Source organism: Enoplosus armatus, chromosome 19, assembly GCF_043641665.1.
Source record: "Enoplosus armatus isolate fEnoArm2 chromosome 19, fEnoArm2.hap1, whole genome shotgun sequence".
Lineage (NCBI taxonomy): Eukaryota > Metazoa > Chordata > Actinopteri > Centrarchiformes > Enoplosidae > Enoplosus > Enoplosus armatus.
In genome coordinates, this window is record NC_092198.1 from 2,041,433 (window position 1) to 2,062,261 (window position 20,829).

Consider the following 20,829-nt stretch of genomic DNA (forward strand, 5'->3'; position numbering starts at 1 on the left):
ACGCCGCTTAAGATGTCGCCTGTTAAAAGTGTCACCAGCGGTCATATCTGCCGCTAATTAACGTGAATTTTGTGAGTTCACTTGATAACAGGCCGAAAGTTACCTCGTGGTTGTTGAGTTTGTGTGCTCTCTGTAACACCACTGGACAACCGCAAGTGTTTTTGTAGTTCCCAACAGAGTGATGCATCTTCTCTAGTGGATCACACCTCGTCAGTTTCAGGAGTCGCATTTCATTCATATATCAATAATTCAAGCTTATAAACGTAATAGTTTGGAACCAGGACCCCCAGTATTTGGATCATGTAGCTCATGAAAGTTTAGTAGCTACAGCTGCATTTTAACAACACTCTGTTTCAAAGAAGAGATATGAACGTGACTTCCACTCAAAGATGAAATGCAGCTTTCCTCTGAAACTTCCTCTGAACGAGTTTTATAAACTTTATCAAGCAGAAATGAGTAAAACCAACAAACCGCTCTACTAGTTTACGAGCCCCCCTCTCGTGTTGTGCGACCTGCCGGAGTGTCCTTGAGCCAGAACCTCTTGTTTATAACAAACAGCATGGTCTAAATACAGACCGATGGACGAACAGATGCTGTTACTGTTTCACTCGGAGGACATTGGACTCTTTATACACAGCTGCCTCACTGTCGCTCTTTTAGACGCAAATCATTTTGGTAAACGATTAAATGGCTGCCTTTTTTGTTCATCACATGAAGGATGACTGAACGTCACATATGGAAGGCAGAATCTCTTTCCCAGCTCCTAATCACGGTCTGTGCTCGGCCCCGGCCTCGGCCCCGCGGTCCTCTGCCAGCTCTTCTCCAGTTTGACTTTGATGTGCCAATTTGCAAGTAGATGAATAATCTCATCTGCCCACTGATGGCGTGCGGGGGAGTCGCGGCTATTCTGGTGGCACTTGATGCAAATGGGGGTTTTTGGCTCCTAGGATTGCGGCAGCACCTCCCCTGGCCTCCGCCGCTCGTTCTTAATGTTAAACTTGCCAATTAGCGGTCCAGGACATATTTTTTTTTAATCTCACTCTCTATATTTTTTCCATCATTGTTGGGGAAATTGTTACTTTAACAAATGGGAATCTTTGTAAATATTCAGCAGAATATAAAGTCTGCCTGATTCTGGCGACAGAGGATGATTTTTATTATATCAAGTACCTGGAGCAGAAATGCCATTGTTGAAGGCAGCACTGACATTAGATTTGATTTCATCTGATTTTTGTCTGTTTAAAGTTCTCAACCTTTGACTCGTTCCTTGAATGACAACAGTCACATGCTCAACATTGGTCTAAAATAAGATTTTAACTCTCAGCTGCTGGATTTATTCCACACAAAAGCCTCTGGGATTTTTCTGATTTCTGTTTAACATTGATGGTAAAAAGAAACTGGACTTAACGTGGGCCAACTATCATATTGGCATCCCCAGGAATGTGATTATCCGGACAAGTAGGCCTTATCCTGCAGCAGGAGGCCAGAGGCTTGCTTTTGTCCAGATAACACTTTCTCAGGGCCAATCCTCTGCTTGGCCAGTAATCACTGCAGGCTTTGCTTCTCTGGGCTTTTGTGATTTTGGGGGGTGGGTTGTTGATTAGCGTTGTGGGAGACCTGGGCCGGTAATGAGACTGTCGAGTGGCTCTGCTGGACACAGTGGCCCCCTCTGATAAAAGCATCCGGGAGGATCCCGTTTGATTGGGTGTGTGATGCGCTCTGAAGAGGGTTGAAACCAAAGTTAACTTCCCCCTTTGACGGCACTGCTACCTCCTGCGGTGATGTGTCAACATGCTGCCTCTGAAACATGCTGCGGGGCTTTGTGCGCTGCAGCCAGACCAGCTGGTGTTTAATAACCAGCCGGGGAATCTCTGCTGGTGGCCATTATTGTCTTGACACACAGTGACACCAAATTTTAACCAGGGCAGCAAAGTAACTGATTCATCCAGCGGCCACAGTGGCTGATAAGCCTCCAAACTCCCGAACCACTTCAGAATAACAACTGCACATAATTGCTGCTCGCACTGGCTGGTAGACCAACTTCAATTACAAGGAGTCACCAAATACATGTGGCCCTGGTGATGATTGTATTTCTATTCTCAGGATGTTCATAAAAGTTTTCTATGATGTCAAAAGAAGTCTTGGATAACATGTCTTTATAGATTATTTCCTTTGAGGCTTCTTCAAACTTGGTGTTCTGAACACTCACTAGAGATTCATTTACCGAAGCCTCTGTTGAAAATGTAGCTGCGTTTTGTTGTTTGTTGTTGATACACGTTGATTTAAGCTTTGCAGACTTAAACAGAAACTTTTACTTTAGAAGGTTTTCAAGAACTTGACAGTAACTCAGTACTTCACTTTCAGTCGACTCGCATCATAAAGTGCTGTTACCCACGTGAATGACTCCAAGGACTTTGAAATATAATATATTATTGAAAACTAACAAATAAGTGTTTTAATTCATTCATTTTAATTGATTCATATGTGTTAAGTTTTACACATATGAATCGTTTTGTTTTATAGGGCTTCGTACCTCAATACTTCATGAGAACCCAACAAGCTGTCTTTCATTTAGAGGTTTTGATCTTTTCTAAAGGTGATTCTTGGCTTGTGAAGCGACAGCGGCAGATGACATTTTGGGAGTCCGTCTGTCTGCTTTGTCCAGCGAACAGAAAAGTTACTGTCCTGCTTCTGTTATCGGACCTGAGCCGGCTGGACGGGAGCTGAGTCAAATAGTCGCTGAACTAATTGAAAAGAGGTGGAGAGAGACGTTTAGTTGTTTAGCGCGGTTGTAATCCCTGCATTAATACAGTGGACACAGCGTCTTTTAAGGATTTAAAGCGTAATCCTTTGTTGGCTTTTGTCCGACGCAGACTGGAGGTCTATACACTTTCAGATCATTGTTAATTAAGGAGATTGACAGGTGTCCACTTGTAATTCTCTCTTTTGAGGCATCGCTGGCGATGAGGAAAAGAAGACCCGAGTGTTGTGGAGTTATAATTGGAGCCCAACTGGGTGGTCCACTTAAAGTTTGTTGGCGGAGGAGATAATCAAACATGAAAACTGAATGACAAAAACAAAATGATAATGTGCCGACAGCAGTCCGCCTGCTGGCTGGTAATTGTGTCTTTTACTACTTTTTGCGGCGGTCAGCAGAGAACTGGTGGAATATTTCCTGCTCAGCTTCCCTTTAAGTCGTCAGGTCATAAACAGATTATTTCAGTTCATTTTCATGAGCTCCAAAATGCTCAAGTCTCCCATCAGTGTCCCAGCGTTTTAGACTCACACATGACTTCCCTGATATTGGCCTAAATATCAATTGTCAGATGGTCCATCATGATGGAGGATCCTTTCACACCAAAGATCTGTAAACATGACATTTTATTTCCTGGTCATTATTTTTTCCATGGCTGCACCCGACTAGAATCTGTTCAATACAAATATTCAACTATTCGTTCCTTTTATTTCATACAGACTGTCAAGCAACGCTCTCTTAAACTTCCAGATTTTTGAACAGAGTTCGGCAGACGTTCAGCCGTCCGAGCTAATGTGTGCTAACTAGGCTAACGACGGATCAGAAATGTGCAGCAACATTTTTTTGCACTAGAAATCGAACAAAAGCCAGAGACTAGATCGTATGAAGTTGCTCTGAGCTGTAAATTCACCACGACCCGGGCAGCTGGGTCCGGGTTGTAGACGTCTTCGCCGAGCGGGCGGAACGTTTTGGCGTAGGGGGAGGGTTATAGACAGGAAGTGGTTCGTACGACGTGTTGGAATCAAAAGTGTTTCGAACTGATCTAAACGGCCACAAAGTGGAGAGAAAAGCCGGCCGTCACAGAGATGGACAGATGGGATATTAAAGTATGGGGATAATCATACCTTTTTACCTTTTCTGTTTGATAGTGAGAAGTAGAAAGGGGAGTTATGACATGCAACATCAGTCCCTGGTCGGACTCGAACTGGGGATGTTACGGTCACATGGTCAGCCCCGAGGCCTCCGGGACCCCCCCTCTGTGTTTATTTTGATGTAGATTCAGAATTTCAAATAACAACTTTGACTGTGGGGCCTTGATGGAGGCTCGTCAATACTCAAAAAAAGTAATTTATTTGAATTTTTTAGGAGCCATTCAAAATATAATGATAATAATAATAATAATAATAGTAATAATAGAATCTCTTTCAGTTGTGGGTTGTTGGTTGCAAAATAATGAATAACATGATGTCACCTTGGTCCCTGGGAGCTTGTGATGGGCGTTCATTGACATTCATACATTTTATAGACTAAACAATCGAAAAAGTACTCAGGATTTAGAGCGACAACTAATGATTTTCATTATCGATTAATCTGCCAATTATTTTCCAGATCAATCGTTGGGTCTATAAAATGCCGTCCAGACTCAGTTTATTATCGTGAAGTCCAAAACACCCGTTTTGGAAACTGTTTTCAAGTTTTCTGTGTTTCCACTCAAAGTGCAAAGTGTCATGGAAACAGACTTAACGAAGACGTCATGTCGTACATGAAGCATGTGACTTAAAGTGAAGAGCTGAAAACATCAGGTCTGTGTGGAGCGATGAGGAGGCTGTGACCTTCATCTCATTAATACATGAGACTAACAGAAATGTCGTATTTCCATTGTTTGACTGGAGCTCTTCAGTGACATCCTCTCTTCTTCTGCGATGGTTTAATGTCACCTGACTGGAGAATTAGCGCCACCTACTGTTTGTCTCGACGCCCCAACTCCTAATATTCTCAGAAGTGGATTGTTTTTGCAGATTATACTCTTTTGTGCTACATTTGGATGAAAACACGTAACCAGATCAGTTCTGCAATATTTGCTTAAAAAAAATAGCTCGATTAATGTAATCTACAGCTGTAAACAGATTAATGATGAAAAGAAGTTGGAAATATGTGGAATTATTGTGATTTTACACGTTTGGTCGTAGCACCTGCTCTCAGTATTCACTTCGTCCAGCTTTTAATCCAGAAATGTCAGTATCGTCTTCTGTGCACTCGTATCGATCGAGTCCTAATTTTTACTCCGACTCCCTCCCCGGGTTTGTAAATGTGAGTCTCCGGGTCCTTTTCATGGCACCCTTCACCCACCCTGAGCCGAGCCACTCAGCAGGCCTGCCCCTATAAACAAACAAGCCCGAGCCTCGCAGCTGGTCATCGCCTTGGCAACAGTGAATCTGGAAGAAGCCGTTAGCTCCTTTTTTTTTTTTTTTAAGTGTGTCTTTGTGAAGGGCTTGCAGCGATGGAACCAGGGTACTTGAGGCGTCCACAATGCTGCCGGCTGAATGCTTATTTCATTTTCTGAACAAAAAATGCAAATGTGGCGCTCCGGCTCTCCCTTGTCCGCCTCCCCCTCCTCCCTCCCTCCCTCCCTCCACCTCCACCCTCCGACTCCACAGCCCACCGCGATTCAACGTTTGAAAGAGCTTAATTTTATCGTGACAACTGATTTGTATCCATGACAGAAATGAAATAGTTGGTATTTTTCTTTCTTTTTTTCCATCTTCAAGGTTAAAGCTGACTTGAACTGGGTTAATTAGTCTCAATGTTTAATGTCAAAACCTTCTAGTTTTGTCTTCTAAACAATGAAACTGGAGGATTTTCTCAGGTTTCATCGCAGTTTAACTCAATAAAGTCGACTCAGATGACATCTGATTTTTGTGATCCAATTGTTTGAGTATTTAAACTGAATCGTGTGTTTTAAAGTTTGAGGTAAAACAAAAGCATACCGGCTGACAAACACCCTGCTCCGTACCGCTGGTTTCATGTTGTATTAGGAGGTTAAATTTACCTCGGAGGTCTGTGCTCTCTGCTTCTTCTAAAACTTCAAACTTAACTCAGCAGAACCTCTTCTGAACATGTCGTCTTTTGTTCTCCGCAGATTCCAGGCAGAACAGTTTGCTGGGAGCGCCTCCCTCCTTCCACCAGCCCCAGTATCCAAGGTGAGTCGGCTGGTTTGTGTCCGATTATTTTAAATCTGCGTTTTCTGTGGGAAGTAGAGTTCACGGTTAGCGTGCTGGCATTTCCCTCTTTTCTGTTCCTGTGCTTAAGTTGGACCTAAATTGATCAAAAAAAGGGAATTACATTATCTTCATCCTTTAACTCTGAACTGGGATTTAGTCTTCGATAAAGTCTTTGTCTTATAATGTTCCAATCTGTTGCTTTAATTTAGTGCTTTTTTATGTTAGAAATGTTTTGCCAGAGAACAAACGCCCCTGTGTGTTTCCTTTTCACAATCACACGTAGACCTCATGTGCATTAAACATGTCCGGGCCCTGGTTTCTGGTTATTGTAGCTCGTCGGCCCCCGCAGATTCCCAGCCTTTCTACACCAGCGCTCTGCCTTCCTCCGTCGGGGGGCTTTGCTGCTGCTGCTGCTGCTGAATTAAGATATTTCCCCGTCGCTCTAAAACAGATTTCTCTCGAGGAGGTTTGTGCAACTTAATGAGGCATCACTAATGCAGTGGGAGGCTGCGTCGCTCCCTGCGCCGCGGCCGCACAAGTCCGGCTATTGATTGTGGCTCCAGACCTCTCCAAAGTCCTAATCAGGTTCCTCTGGTTCAACTTTTCAGGCCCATTGTGGCTCAGTGTCACCTCAGGTCAGTAGTTATTAGCGGCGACTGAAAACAGTTTCTTTAACTACTCGGGACCGGACCAAATGAAAAGCAGGAGGAACTTGGAGAGAGGGGATTATGGACTCCAGTGCTCGGTTAAGTCCAGCGCTGGCTGAGTGTGACATGGTTCAGTAATGAGGGATGGGGCTGCTGCTCCGTTTCTTCTCTCCTCATTGTTAAAAAGAAGAGACTTTTAATATCACTGTTGCAGAGACACATTGTCCGCCGGTGGTTTGGAGGGCCGTGGCGTGCCGACTCTTCACTCAGTCCCACGGACGCAATGCGGCCGCCTCATTTCAGGGATGAGGGCGATCCGAGCCATATGTGAATATGGTTCATTTCATACTCTGTTCTTTCATGTGAGTCGACGCTAAGTCATCTGAGAGGAGAGGCTGTTTTATCTCCTCGAGGGCTCCGTCCCTCAGTAAACGCCAGTCGAGGGGGATTTTAGGGAGGTCACTTCAAAGCAGAGTTAAAGGCTGCCTCTCGTTCTGCAGCAGAAAGTCCTGGATGGTCCCCACAACATGAATAAATCTGAACTTCTAAAGTGATCAAATCAGACTTGATTTGGAGCTTTTTCACTATTTTTGCTTGAAAAACGACTGAACCGATCAGTCGGTTATCAAAATAGTTGTCAATTGTTGTTTCATCTTTAGTTCTTTTATTGTCTGCGTGTCTTAAAACATCATTAAATACTTACTATTAAGTTTGGCATGTTTTATTACACAACCACATGTTTTATTTGAATTAAGGTATTGAAAAAAGATATAATTTTGGTACCAAATGTCAGGTTTTATTTTGGCACTAATACTCGACCCTGTGAGTAAAACAGGTGGAGCTTTTGATTTCTGTCTTTAAAAAATACAAAACAAACTTAAAATCGAGCATTAAACGTAGTCTTTTTACACGTTACGTAGCCAGTAACGTGTAACTTTTTGAGTAAAAGCTTATCGTAAATGAATTAAAAGGTGATTGTGTCAACATGCTGTAACACTGAATAAGGCCTCGATGTGAGTCAGCCTGTTGTAACCTGTGGGAAAGTATTTCTAACTTAAGTACTATTCGACGATACCGTAGTATTTTGTGGGTAGGTCTTTTTTTTCCACTTCAAACAGAAACGAGCTGGACTTCGACATGTTAGAACATATATGTTTTCGTTTCAGACCTTGTCACTGAGTGTACTTAACGCTGCTTTTTCAGAAGCTAACAGATTTGATGCGTTCGTGTCTCCAGGCAGCAGCATTACGGACGCGGAGGTCAAGGGTGGGATCGGGCCTCGCAGTCTCAGCCGTCGGCGTACCAGCAGAACATGAGCCGCGGACGGGGAGGGGCGGGGCCCGGCGGCTACCAGCAGCGCTACGATCAGCGCCGAGACGACTGGAACGATCGCAGGGACAACCGGGGACAACAGCAACAGGTAGAAACTCTCAGTCTGTCTGTCCGTTAAAGTTCCAGCTTCAGAGCTTCGATCGCTCAAAACCTTCAACACTTTCATTTCCTGTCATCTTACTGATAAAAGTTGCAAAGAGCTGAAGTTTCACGTGGCTGCGACCAGTCCGAGCTGTGAAACAAAAGAATCTGATTGGCTGTTGATGAGTCTTCCCAGTTCACTCGGCTGGTTTTCAAATGAATGAAATTCCTTTGAGGTGAAAGCTGAACTCTTGGAATCGTTTCTTAAAGGTTGAACATTTTGATTCGTCCTTCAGGTCGTCAGCTGATGAAAATGTTGCTTAAAAGGTTTTAAACTGTCTTTTTGCCAGTTTTACGCTGCATAATATTTGTTATCAGTCTCTTTAATTGTTTAGTGTGTAAAACGTCAGGCGACTGCAGATGATGACCCGTGTGAAGTCTTCAAATCGCTTGTTTTGTCCGACTGACGATCGGAAACCCAAAAGAATCTCAAACTGCAGTGAAATCATTTAAAACAAAGATCCTCACATGTGATGTTTCCTTCATAAATGACTCCAGACATCAATCGATTATAAATAATTGTTGTTAAATAATTTCATTTGCTCTTCATGAGACTAAAACTCACTGACACACACGCCTGCGTGCTGTCTTCTGATTGGTCAACAGCTGCTTTGCTCTTCTTTTTTTAAGAAGAAATAGTTTTCAGGTTTCAGTTCGTCGTTCAGGAAACGTAACTGTGTGTTTGTGTCATGAGTTTCTCTTCCTCAGATGAAATGAGAGAAAAAGCAGCAAAGAGTCTCAAAATCTTCTTTTTTTTTTTGATTCAAAGTGATCAAAAACTGACGAGGCTGAGAGAAAGTTCAGTGTTTAAAATATAAAATTCAAACGTTTCAGTTTTGTTTGGTTGAATTTTTTTTTTTTTTTAGGTTTTGTGCACAAAAGCAAAACATTTATTTCCTCCCTTCCCTCCAGTGGTTTCTCTCCAAGCAGGTTTTGGTTTTATTTGTCCAAACCAGTTTCTTTAGTTTGTTTCACTGACTAAATTTAAAACCGTGTCCACCTTAATGTAAATCTGTCTGTGGTTTTAAAAAGGACTATTTCCTCAGTAGAAAGTAGTTTTTTTTATTGTAGTTTGTGTAAACTGACAACACATTTTCTTTTGTCTTATTTGAAGTTTGACAAAGGTGTTAACTCCTGTTGGGCTGTTTTTGTTTTTTTAACACAGACGTTTCGATTGAAAATCAAATGAAACATCAAAATGTGCTTTTTGTTGTTTTGTCTGGATAAGAGCAGAATTAGAGTCAATAATTAAAGCAGATTTCTTCTGTTTTCTTTTTGTTGTCTGTGTGAAATCTCCGAAGGTGCTGTAACTTGATTCCTCTGTGTTTCAGGGCTACAGCTCCGGCAGAGGTTATCCTGCTCCGCCTCCATCCAGAAGATACAACTGGAATTAAACTCAAAGTAATGTTGGACTCATGTTGGGACTTCACGGGGGGACGGACTTTTTTTAGGGGAGACGTGTCGTCTTTTTTCTTTCTATTGTCTTCTTGTATAATTCAATTTGTGGGTTTTTCTCCTTTTTATTCGACTTACAAAAAAACAAAACCGCATCATGTAACTTGTGATTTTTAAGATGAACGCCTGTAAAACTTGTAAAATACAAGTGAGTCAAAATCTCCTGCTGTGTTTATTTTTGAGAGAAATCTCTCCAAAGGGGTCCCAAAAAAAAAACAAACCTATGTGAAATAAAACGGAGATGTTGGGAAAGATCTTGTCTATCTTCAGGTAAAAGACATGCGTTTTAAAAGGTGTTTCACACTTAAATTAAAAACCAAAATCACTTCAAAAGTCATTTATTTTCAATAAATCTAATAGAATCAAGATTTCTTCACAAAGGGAATTTTTAGTTGTTAATGTAGATTTACCTGCAGCAGGTTTTACTGCAGAACATATGAAGCATTACGCATTTCCTGGTGAATATTCTGGTATATTTCAGTGTCTCAGTGGCGCCGTTTAAATCCACATTCCGTCTTTGTACCGCAGCTGTAAATTATAGTTGTTGTCATTTCTCTAAACAGCCTGCCATTAAAAAACAAAACAAAAGAAAAACATTGAAATGTCCAAAATGAAAATATCATTTATTCAATACTGGAAACAAATTAAAATCAGCTGTAACAAAGAATATTTAATGACTTCCAATGAAAATATTCTCACTGTGTTTAATTCCCAGATGAATTGCTGTACTTCTGTGCGGGATTATTTCCCCTTTTCAAATCGGCCTCTGTTGCTTCACCTTGTGTTAACTTCATATTTAAACCTGCAATAATTTAATTCGCCGCAGAAATGAGCGGGAGGCACCGCAGAAATGAGCGGGAGGCACCGCGAAGCCGCCTCATCCTGGATCTCAGCCGCGGTCACATCTGTCGGTTACAAAAACAGACTCGACAAATACTTTTGAAGAGGAGAAAATACAATATTATCAGCAACATTCAGTCCGGGTTCCGGGCTCTAATGTACAGTTTGTTTTGCACCTTATTGCTCAAAACCACCGAGTGTCCTTTGAGTCTCTGTGTGCGTGAAGGAACCGCAACTTTACGCACGGAAAGGGAAAAAAAACAGTCTGGTGCGTGTTTTTGTCCCAAAAACTCCAACCCGGGAATGATGCCCCGCAGGCCCGGTCCCGTCTGTCCGCCTCCCGGTATCCCTACCAAGTTCTCCCGTACAGTAAATTGGAGCCGATCATGCTGTTTGTGTACTCGATTAGCGCCGCGTCCGTCTGCGTCATGTTGATCTGACCGTGAAGTCCCATCGGCGGACTTTGGGACAAATCCTCCAACTCGTCTGTGGACGACAGCTGGTTCACCTGCTGCTGCTGCTGCTGCTGCGGGGGCGCCGTCATGGCCTCCCCCGAGCTGCTCTGTCGGTTTCCGGGCTGCATGGAGCCGCTGGAGTCGTTCCGGCAGGCCTTGCCGTTCTTGGAGAGGACCGGGGACACGGAGGAGGAGCGGTGGGTCGTCGCGCACAGACCTCCACCGCCGCCGCCGCCGCCGCCTCCTCCACCTCCACCGCTGCTTCCGTCCTGCTGCAGCTGCTGCGTGGTCTTGTCCTTGGCCTGCCGCTTCAGCTTGTAGCGGTGGTTCTGGAACCAGATCTTGACCTGGTTCGGGGAGAGGTGGATCAGCCCGGCCAGGTGCTCCCTCTCCGGGGCGGACAGGTACTTCTGCTGCTTGAAGCGCCGCTCCAGCTCGTACACCTGCGCCTGAGAGAAGAGCACCCGCCGCTTCCTCCGCGGCGCGGCGTGCAGCGTCACCATGGACTTGGCGCTGGAGTCCATCCCGGCCAAGCTGCCCACCATCCCGGACATGTTCATCCCGGCGGAGGGGCCCATGAACCTGGAAACTTGGCGAACAAATAATCATCGTTTGAATAAAAAAAAAAACAAAACAAAAACAGCTCATTGCGGAATTTAACGATGATTTCCTTCAAGAAAACATTCACCGTCAGTAATCTCACAAGGAAACATTATTGTTATTATTATTATTATTATTTTCTAATAAAGTGCTGGTTCGTTTAGTGGCTTGTAAAAATACATTTTTCAATAAGAGGCCTCCTGTGAAGATGAAATAAGCCGAAACGTTTAGTGGGAAAAAGTAAACGTCTTGCTTTTTAATATTTACACTTATAATTAATTATAGAGTTATCAAAGCAAATATATGATCCTTAATATAATAGACCTACATGAATGTCTGTTTAAAGATTTAAAAAACTCAAAGCGGATTAAAGTCACTTTGGAGGACAAACAACATTTAAGTTATTACACAATTAATAACAGATAATTTAATTAACGATAAACGTGTAGAATTAAAGTGCTTTAAAGTCACTAAACTGAATCCTGAAGTCCTCCTGCGGGGAGAGAAAGTGACGCCAGTGGAAGTTCAGATGCCATAAAACGGTGAAAGGTCACTTCAGTCAGTTTATTATCAAACGCTTCCCTTCTGAAAGGCCGTCCAGCTCACCTCGTCTCTCTTCAGAACTTTCAGAGTGAAAAACCAAACTTTTAATAGAGGCCCCTCTTACTTGTCTGGTATCTGGGCTCCGGGTTGCCGTACCACGCCGCTGCCGCCCCTCCGCCCCTCACCGTCTCCTGGTAGGACGGCAGGTCTCCGACGTTCCCGATGCCGCCGTTGCAGAATCCGCCGACGGCCCCGGAGAACTGCGGCACCCCGTGGGGCACGTGATAGGGCCCGCCGGGTCCCAGAGCGGCGGCTGCTGCGGTGGCCGAGGCTGAGGAAGAGGAGGAGGATGAGGATGAAGAGGAGGACGACAGGTGATGATGGTGATGGTGATGGTGATGGTGGTGAAGATGAGGCGGCTGATGCTGCTGCTGATGCTGCTGCTGATGCTGCATACCGGGCTGGGAGACGTGCGGCTGCCGGTAGGCGCCCAGCTGTGATCCAAGGCTCCCCGCGGCGGGATCCATACCTCCAAACCTCCGGTAGCTGTCCTCCATCGGGCTCAAAATGTCGGTGACTGAGAAGGGGGTGGAGTGCTTTGGGCTGAAGGACATGGTGCGGCCACCCCGTGCTCTGGCTGGATGTGGTCGGGTCTGTCCGGCGGCTCTCTGCCTGCGTCCCCCTCCCTCCCTCCGGCTTCTTGCTTCTTCTGTGTCCCTGGGAAGAAGTCCAGCTGATCGGCTGCAGGAGGAGACGAGTTGCCCTTATCCCGCTGGACTCAGACTCCAGCACATGGAGGGGCGGAGCGACGCGGACACGGCAGCCAACAATGGCAGTTGACATGACGGAGGTAAGTGGAGAAAATGGTTTGGACCTACTTTCTGCTGCTGTTTGGTTTACAAGGTGTGACCCGAACAAGAATGCGGAGTCACAAAAACCAGATTCCTTTAAACTCGATGAGCTTCACTCTTCGTTAAAACACCACACGTGTGATTTCATATTCTAAATAATTATGATCAGTAAACTGGTCATCGATCAGCTGTCAGCTCACCAGCTGTTGGATTATTATTGTTGATATAAAACGTGATTATTTATTTACATGTTGTAGCTTCAGTTTAAACAACTAACTTACAGCATCAACGTGTGTGTGTGTGTGTGTGTGTGTGTGTGTGTGTGTGTGTGTGTGTGTGTGTGTGTGTGTGTGTGTGTGTGTGTGTGTGTGTGTGTGTGTGTGTGTGTGTGTGTGTGTGTGTGTGTGTTCAGGTCTCTGCTTGGTTGTAAAGTTCAGACAACTTCTACTGAAACTTTTTCTCTTTTTCTTTTCTACATGTGACGATAAATGTTTGGTTTGTTGTGATTTTTCTGTTTTTAATTCCCCGTAAATTAATGTTTTATAATTTTTCACAGCCATAAAAAAAAATAATAGCCTATATTTGTAAATATTTATTAGCTTCTATTTCTTGCTGGTTGTGCATAAAACAAAAACACTTTTCGTGTTTTAAATGTATCTCGTGTTTTGTTTAACTTTGCTGAATATTAATTTATGATATAAATATTAAAGGCAACTTATTCATTTTCGATTTGTTTAAAATTTCAATGAAAACAAACGTTTAAGAATTTCGTGACTCGAGAAGCTCTGAATCCTCCGATGTTTTTTATTTGGATTATTCTTATTATTTGATGCCGTTAATGACGTTAATGACGTTAATGACGTTAATGACGTTAATGACGTTTCTCTGGATGTTGAACTCTTCTTTGTTCACTAACAGTCCGAGCAGCCAATCACCTGCTGACCTGCCGCCTCACGTCACTTCGCGTCCTCTTCGTGGTTTTCCGGTGGCGGATTAAAACCGAGTCTTCGCTTTTGCTCTCCGGCGAACCGTTCGGCTGCAGGAGGGTCAGGGACCGGGACCGGGACCGGGACCAGACCGGAGCTTCATCCCGGCTCAGAGCTGCTGCTGCAGGCGGTAAGAGGTTTAACCCACCGGGACCAGATGGAGCGGAAACACCGGAGAGTCCAGCTTTACTTTAACGTGGAGCTCTGCAGGGTGTTTGCAGATGTTCACAGCTGGATTTGGGACCACCTGGTGCCCCTGGTACTCTAAAGGTTCTGATGTTCCACTGCAGGAAATGTGACTGTTTAACGACTTTGCGGCGACTGAAAGATGTGCTGATGTTTTTAATGACGTTATGTGAGTTAATAATCAGTTTAGATGAATTCATGATGTAAAGATCACTATGATATTATAGTGATCTCTCAGAATGCATCTCTTCTACTCTTAAATGACTTCATGCTTTTTTAAAACGTTATAAAATCCTAATATTCCCTTTGGGACTTACAGTAAATATAGAGTTTAAGGTGAATGAATATTAGACATATTAGACATTTAATATCTACACATGCGTTCAGAGAGCTTATGGTGCTTAACAAATCCGTTTTATTGAACTTAAAGTTGTTTTAACGTCTCTGGAATTAACTCCTCACGTCATCTGACTGTGGTATTGTATAGCCATTTGTTATTATTATTATTATTATATTATTAAGTAGTTATTTATCACTTTTAGTATGTCATTGGCATTTCAAAGTTCCTGTGTGTATATATATATGTGTATATATATATATTATTTTCTTGATGACAATGAAACGGAGCTCGTTTTGTTCGAAACTTTTTTAGCTTCGTGTTTTAAAAGTTCTTCATGTTTTGCATCAAATGTTAAAGTGTTAATTTGTAAAGTCACTGAAGCTGCCAGACAAACGTAGGGAAGTAAAAAGGACAGTATTTGCCTCTGAGATGTAGAAATGAAAGTACTCAAAGTACAAGTATCTCAAATGTGTACTTCAGTAGATGTTCCCATTCCACCTGAGTATTTGTGACTTTCGCGTCTTCTAAAGGCTACAGCTGGATCATGTCCTCAGTATGATTATTGATTGATTGATTGATTGATTGATTATGTTTTGTTTATTGTGAATTTGGAAGTTTTAGCACCCTGGAGGGAGTTGACATCCTTCGGTTTAAAAACAATGATCATTAATTTATAGTTAGTTAGTTTTAGACGCAACATGTTTGAGCTTTGAAACGAAATAAAGGGACTGTTCAGCCTTTTGTTCCGCCCCCCCCCCCCCGCTCTGTGGAGGATGAAGGTGAGTGAACTTTCTTCTTCCTCGTTTATAATCAGAGAAGAAAAAGCCAAAGACGCAGCGTCCTCGAGCTCAGACGGCTTCCTGAATCAGATGCTTTCACAATAAAAGAGGGAGACTTCAAGTGTTTCAGTGAGTTCATCAGCAGCGAAATCAAGAAGAGAGAATGCCTCCAGGAAACACTGAGCTTAATGTTCAAAACGTCTTCATCCAACTTCGATACACATGGAAACTGGATTTCTTGTGATAACACTGTAAATCTGAAGCTTTTTTTATTTCACAATAATACCCTAAATTCTTGTTATCAATACTTCTTTAGACTTTTATTGTTTTATATTTTCATTTGGTTGAAAACCACAAAACACAGGGACACACGTGGGTTTGAGCTCCTGCTTCATGATAAAATACCGATATGGACATATGTCTGTGAGAGAGATGCAGATATTGATCCTATCAGTGACCAGAGGTTCATGTTCATGTTCATGTTTGATGTTTGAAGACGTCAGAATAAAATCTGTGTGCTCATCTCCCGCAGTGACCGCAGGCTTTCATCACTGTCGCTTGATAATGAAGCTGGTGAACATGGTAAATATACCTGCTTCAGTCCAGCTTCAGTCCAGCTTCAGTTAGCATGTTGATGTTAATAAACTCCCCTTTTTTTGCATGGAGTCTGGCCTACAGTTGCATCTCGTTTCTCTATGGCATTAATTATTCATGACTACATAAGCAACAGTTTAAGTTACTAAATTCTGATTGGTGCTCAGAGGAGCGTGCCCACAGATGAAAGAGTTGATTGATGACTTTAGGGGATTTTTAGGAGGGAACTCAGTGAAACTTCCACTGCAGCACTTTATTTTCAACCCTTAAAACATCTTTGTTTTTCTGTTTCTTTCCTTTTCTCTAAACCTGGTCCTCAGGTGAAACCACCTGTGGCTGTCGGCTGAAGGTGGGAGAGGTGGGAGAGGTGGGGGACACACTACAACCTCTATCTGTATGCACCCCCACCCCCTTCACGTTTCCTGCCTCATCGTTTCCTTTCATTTCCCCTCTGCAGCCTCTGGTTCTCTGTCTGCCTCCGCTCAGTTTAATCCTCGGCTCTGTGGAGGAGCATTAGGCCAAGCAGCTGGGGCCCCTGAACGCCTCTTGAAAAGGCAGCCCACTCCAACCAGGAGGGCGGGAGGGGGGGTGGGGGGCGTCTAGACCACCTGGCTCCTGAAATGTAGAAAAATCCACCGACCTATAAGTCCACACTGAGAGGGAGGTGCAGGTGATGTGATGCTCCCTCTAGTGGCCAAAACAAGTAACAAGTCCCGACTCAAGAACTGAGTCCAACTTCATTATTTAACTTTCTTTCTTTCTTTCTAAGGTGGAACTAAAGGAACAGAGTTATTCTAAATTCTAAAGTTGGTCCTCTAAATTCAAAATGTGGTCGTCTGTCTCTAATTTTAATTATTTGGACTTGAAGTTGAACACTCAATCAAGTCGGTCTGATGTTCACAGGAGATAGTTTGGTTAATAAACGTCACGTCTTCAGCTTTGTTTTTACTTCAGATCAGGCTCACAACATGTCTTTACACTGAGCATCTGTTTATTATTGTCTTGATCACAATGAAACGGAGCTCATAGTGACACATTCAGATCACATGATCAGTTTGCAGGATGTAGTTTCAGGTGTTGAACCTCGTTGCATTTCTTGGTGGGAAACATTACATGTAAATATAAATAAAGATACAGAGGCTCCGAATCTCAAAGGATGATTTCTTTCTTTAAATTGGTCCAAACAAGTTATTATCTTTTGCTCACAAAGTAAAAGCAACACGTTCCCTGAAATCCCAAAAAACATTTGTTTGTTTTTTTGTTACTCAGGATAAAAACTTGCTTTAGTTTCATTTTGGCATAAAACAACCTGCACGTTACACACATATTCACCCAGAAAACAAACAAACAAACAAAAAGTGCACCTATTCAAACCAGCGTGACTCAAAACCAACAAAAAAAACAACAAAAAAGCAGAAATTTGAAGCCGGACACAGAATAAAAGCACTAAATGTTAAAATAGCATGTTAGCATCTTATTAAATGTCGTTATACATTTTTACCTTGTGCTAACAAGACAAACATGTATATACCAGACTGCCTTTAAGATTTTATTTATTTTAAAGCTTAAACCAGAGTCGCATTTCTTCAACGTGCTCCTGATGAAATAAAAGTTTTTGTGATATTTTTCTGCATTGATTTTCTTCTTCAACACGTCAGACGACCGAATGTTTTGAATCAAGCTTGCATGGCGCTCACACCAGGAGGGAGGAGAGGCTCCATCTCGTCCTGGTTACGGTCTGTGGGGAGAGCTCAGAGGTCAGAGGTCACGCGCCCAGAAGTGGTCTTCAGAAATCATTCAGTGTGTCTGTGTGAAGGTCGACGGAGGTCAAGGCGTCGTTTCTGCACCACTTGGCAGTTAAAGCCGCATTGAGAAACATGGAAAACGCTTGTGTGTGTGTGTGTGTGTGTGTGTGTGTGTGTGTGTGTGTGTGTGTGTGTGTGTGTGTGTGTGTGTGTGTGTGTGTGTGTGTGTGTGTGGCTGTGGAGCTCCAGAGCGCCATCGTGAGGTCAGTCTGCATTTCTTTTTCTTTACTTGTTGATCCAAAGGAGAGATTTTTTTTTTTAAATATATATATATTCCATCTAATGGTTCCAGAGGTGTAATGTCACAAAGTACATTTACTCAAGTACTGTACTGAAGTACAAATGTGAGGCAGTAAAATGCAACAGACACATCAATGATATAATAAGTAATAATACTAACATGCTTTTACTTCAGTAAAGGATCTGAATGCGTCCTCTACCACTGAATGGTTCTACTATAACTTCAATTTGTTGAATATCATTTTTGACATGACATCACCCTTAGAGATAGAGCAAAGAGCCAGTTGAGGTGGTTCAGGTATCTGATCAGGATCCTCCTGGGCGCCTTCCTTTGGAGGTTTTCAGGGCACGTCCCACTGGAGACCGGGGCAGAGCCAGAACACCCTGGAGAGACCTGGAAAACATGGCTGAGTAGAGGGACGTCTGGACTACCGCGACCCGGCCCCAGACCTGGACCTGGATGAGCGTCAGAAAAAGGATGGATGTCGTGTCTCAAGTCAGTTTTTTGGTATAAAACCAGACCACCATCTTTCTCTGAACTCTGAACAAAGTGCCGCCGCGTCTAAACAAAACCATATCCAAGTTTAATAATACTGTCGTCACTACGAGCAGGTATAAGTACAAATATTCACACATGGATTGTTCAATAAGAATTTTAAACAAATGAATTATTAAATGAACACAATGATTATTTAAAGCAGAGAGTTGTTACATGCTTTTAAAGATGTCTGAAGGGGAGTTTTAATGTCTTACTGGTTCAGAAGCAGCTTCGTGTTAACTGACTCTCATTTTTCACAGCAGACATTTTGAATGATCAGGACCCTGAAACTGAAGCAGCTAAATGGAACTCAGCCATCATTCGTTGCCATTCTGTGGAGAAACTCGATTTGGGTGTTTTGGTGAAGTTGGCGTATCATCGAGGCATCTCCACTCCAGGCCAGCAGGGGGTGATAAACACTTACTGACTTATTGTCTGTGACTCAAACATCTTGTAATGCACCTGTGCGCGATCATCCATCGGCTGCAACACGTCGAACATCAAGTCCTCTGCTTCAGGTTAGTGTTTGTTTGCATTCACTGTGACACAATCACACCCCGACTGTTTAAAGGGAAAGTCTGTAAATTATTCTATATATTTTTAATTATCATCAAATCCCAAGAAAAGCCCAAAAACCATCAGTGAATGTATCTACTAAGTACCAAATGTGGATTAATCCGCCGCTGAAAATAGTCCCCAACAAATGCACATTTTTTCATGGGATTTGTTAACAAGTCAGACGGTACTAAGAGACTAAATGTTTGTATTTAATAATGTTTTATGATATGTTTTGAGCGGGGGGGGGGGGGGGGGGGGGGGGACATGCATGCATGGATTATTAATGAAACAATTATTACATTTAACAGAAATCGAACTAGACTTTCTTCCATGTTGTGTGTCTGTCTTTGTGAGGACCAACTTTAGATTTAGACCTTGGGAGTGAGTAGATTTTGAGAGAGATAAAAGCATGTTTTGATCAGGCTTTTGCTGCCACCTGCTGACTGCATGATGAACAACAAAGTTTGTTAATCATGAGTTCAAAATAAAAAGTACTGAACACATAAACTACACCAAATTAAGATAAGTAGATAGATAAACAAGCCTGAAAGGGACAACAAAACATATAAATGACAATAGAGACAGGACACATGCAGAAATAATATAAATGAAAAATATAAATGTAAACTATGATGAAAATTCTGTATTTTACATTAAAGTAATGAGAGATGAGACGTGGGCAAAATGACAAAATCAAATAAGTAAATAATTTACTATAACATAGACTCAAACTGATTATAGAGGAAAATAATATAAAATAAAATATGAATTGAATGAAGGATCTCTTTAAGTGTTTTTTGTTTAATCTAGTACGAGCCGTATACAGCTGTTCAACAACTGTACTGTACAACTAATCACTGGAATATCTATTTACACCTCAGAGTACTTTCCGTCTGTTTGCCTCCTCTTGTACAGAAAACTTTGGAGGATTTGAATCCTCCTGCTGCGCATATTTAAATGTCCACAGTAAAAATAATGTTTTATTACTATTAAAATTAAGTTACTGTCATCTAGTTATGTAAGTGCAGATTCTGACTTCCTGTCTCAGCTCCAAGCCCATTGGTTCCTACTGAAGACATACATTTATTAAAAATACCTCAAATATATAGCTTCATTTTTAAAAGGCTCAGTCATTTCCTCAAACAGATGCAGTTTTCATCATACTGACAGGAGGAAACAATGCATTTGTTGGGGACTATTTTCAGCGGCGGATGAATCCACATGTGGTGCTCTTGTGAGTATTTGGGGCAGCAGGACGGTGTGTGAGGGACTGAGTCCAGATAAACTACAGTGTGTGTGTGTGTGTGTGTTCATGGTGATGAAGGCTCACTGATGTGTTTGTATCATCTTCTCGTGGATTTGAGGAGTTCTGCGGTGAAGTAACTCCGGACTCGTCCTGAACTCCAAAGCTTGGATCTGTTTTTCTGCTTTTCTTCTTCTTCTTCTTCTCCTCTTTTATAGCAGCAGGTGACACATTATAACTGTCTCAAAGCTTCTGTGACATCATCCCTCTGAGATGAGCTGACCTCTGACACCTCTGAATACAGAGACCCCCCCCCCCCCAACACACACACACAGGGGGTCTTTCTCTCCTTTGTCACAACACAGTAAATAGCTGGTTGTCTTGCAGTGAATGAAGTCGTCTGCTGCAGTAAAGATGTTTTAATCCCGTCAGATGTTTAAGAAGAAAACAGAAATATTTAGTCTAAAACTCATTGAACCACAGTGATCCAGCAGCACACTGACCCTCACACTCTAAACCGACAGAATATTAAAATAAATCTAAGCTGTGCAATAAAGTATAAAGTATATGAAATCTTTATAACGTCTCAGTAATGTCAATTCATTCTTACGGTCACTGATGCTCATCATCATCATCAAGTTTCAGGTGAAATGAGGTTAAGCAGCTTTAAAAGAAGTTCAACTTTTTGGGAGATACGCCTTTTCACTTTCTTGCAGAGAG

At 42.5% G+C, this 20,829-nt stretch overlaps 2 protein-coding genes across 2 annotated transcripts in view; one reads left to right on the top strand and one right to left on the bottom strand.

The window, feature by feature from the left end:
* The window catches only part of xrn2 (5'-3' exoribonuclease 2), a 32,166-nt gene extending 22,363 nt beyond the window's left edge, over positions 1–9,803 (top strand). The window contains exons 29-31 of the mRNA XM_070925607.1: positions 5,895–5,955; positions 7,860–8,043; positions 9,428–9,803. Of these exons, the coding sequence (XP_070781708.1) occupies positions 5,895–5,955; positions 7,860–8,043; positions 9,428–9,490 (308 nt within the window). The 3' untranslated portion in view covers positions 9,491–9,803. The remainder of the gene's footprint in view (positions 1–5,894; positions 5,956–7,859; positions 8,044–9,427) is intronic.
* Positions 9,804–10,740: 937 nt separating this feature from the next.
* nkx2.4b (NK2 homeobox 4b) lies at positions 10,741–12,603 on the bottom strand. Its single transcript, XM_070925944.1, has 2 exons — positions 12,114–12,603; positions 10,741–11,435 (listed from the first exon to the last, which is right to left on the bottom strand). Exons 1-2 carry the CDS (start codon positions 12,601–12,603, stop codon positions 10,741–10,743), a joined length of 1,185 nt encoding a protein of 394 aa, XP_070782045.1.
* Between the last annotated feature and the right edge of the window lie 8,226 nt (positions 12,604–20,829).

Excerpts from the sequence above, each read along its gene's own strand:
- nkx2.4b (XM_070925944.1), bottom strand. The coding sequence starts at position 12,603 with ATGTCCTTCAGCCCAAAGCACTCCACCCCCTTCTCAGTCACCGACATT. Across the intron at positions 11,436-12,113 it reads GGAGCCCAGATACCAGACAA|TTTCCAGGTTCATGGGCCCC; the intron begins GTAAGAGGGGCC and ends TTGTTCGCCAAG.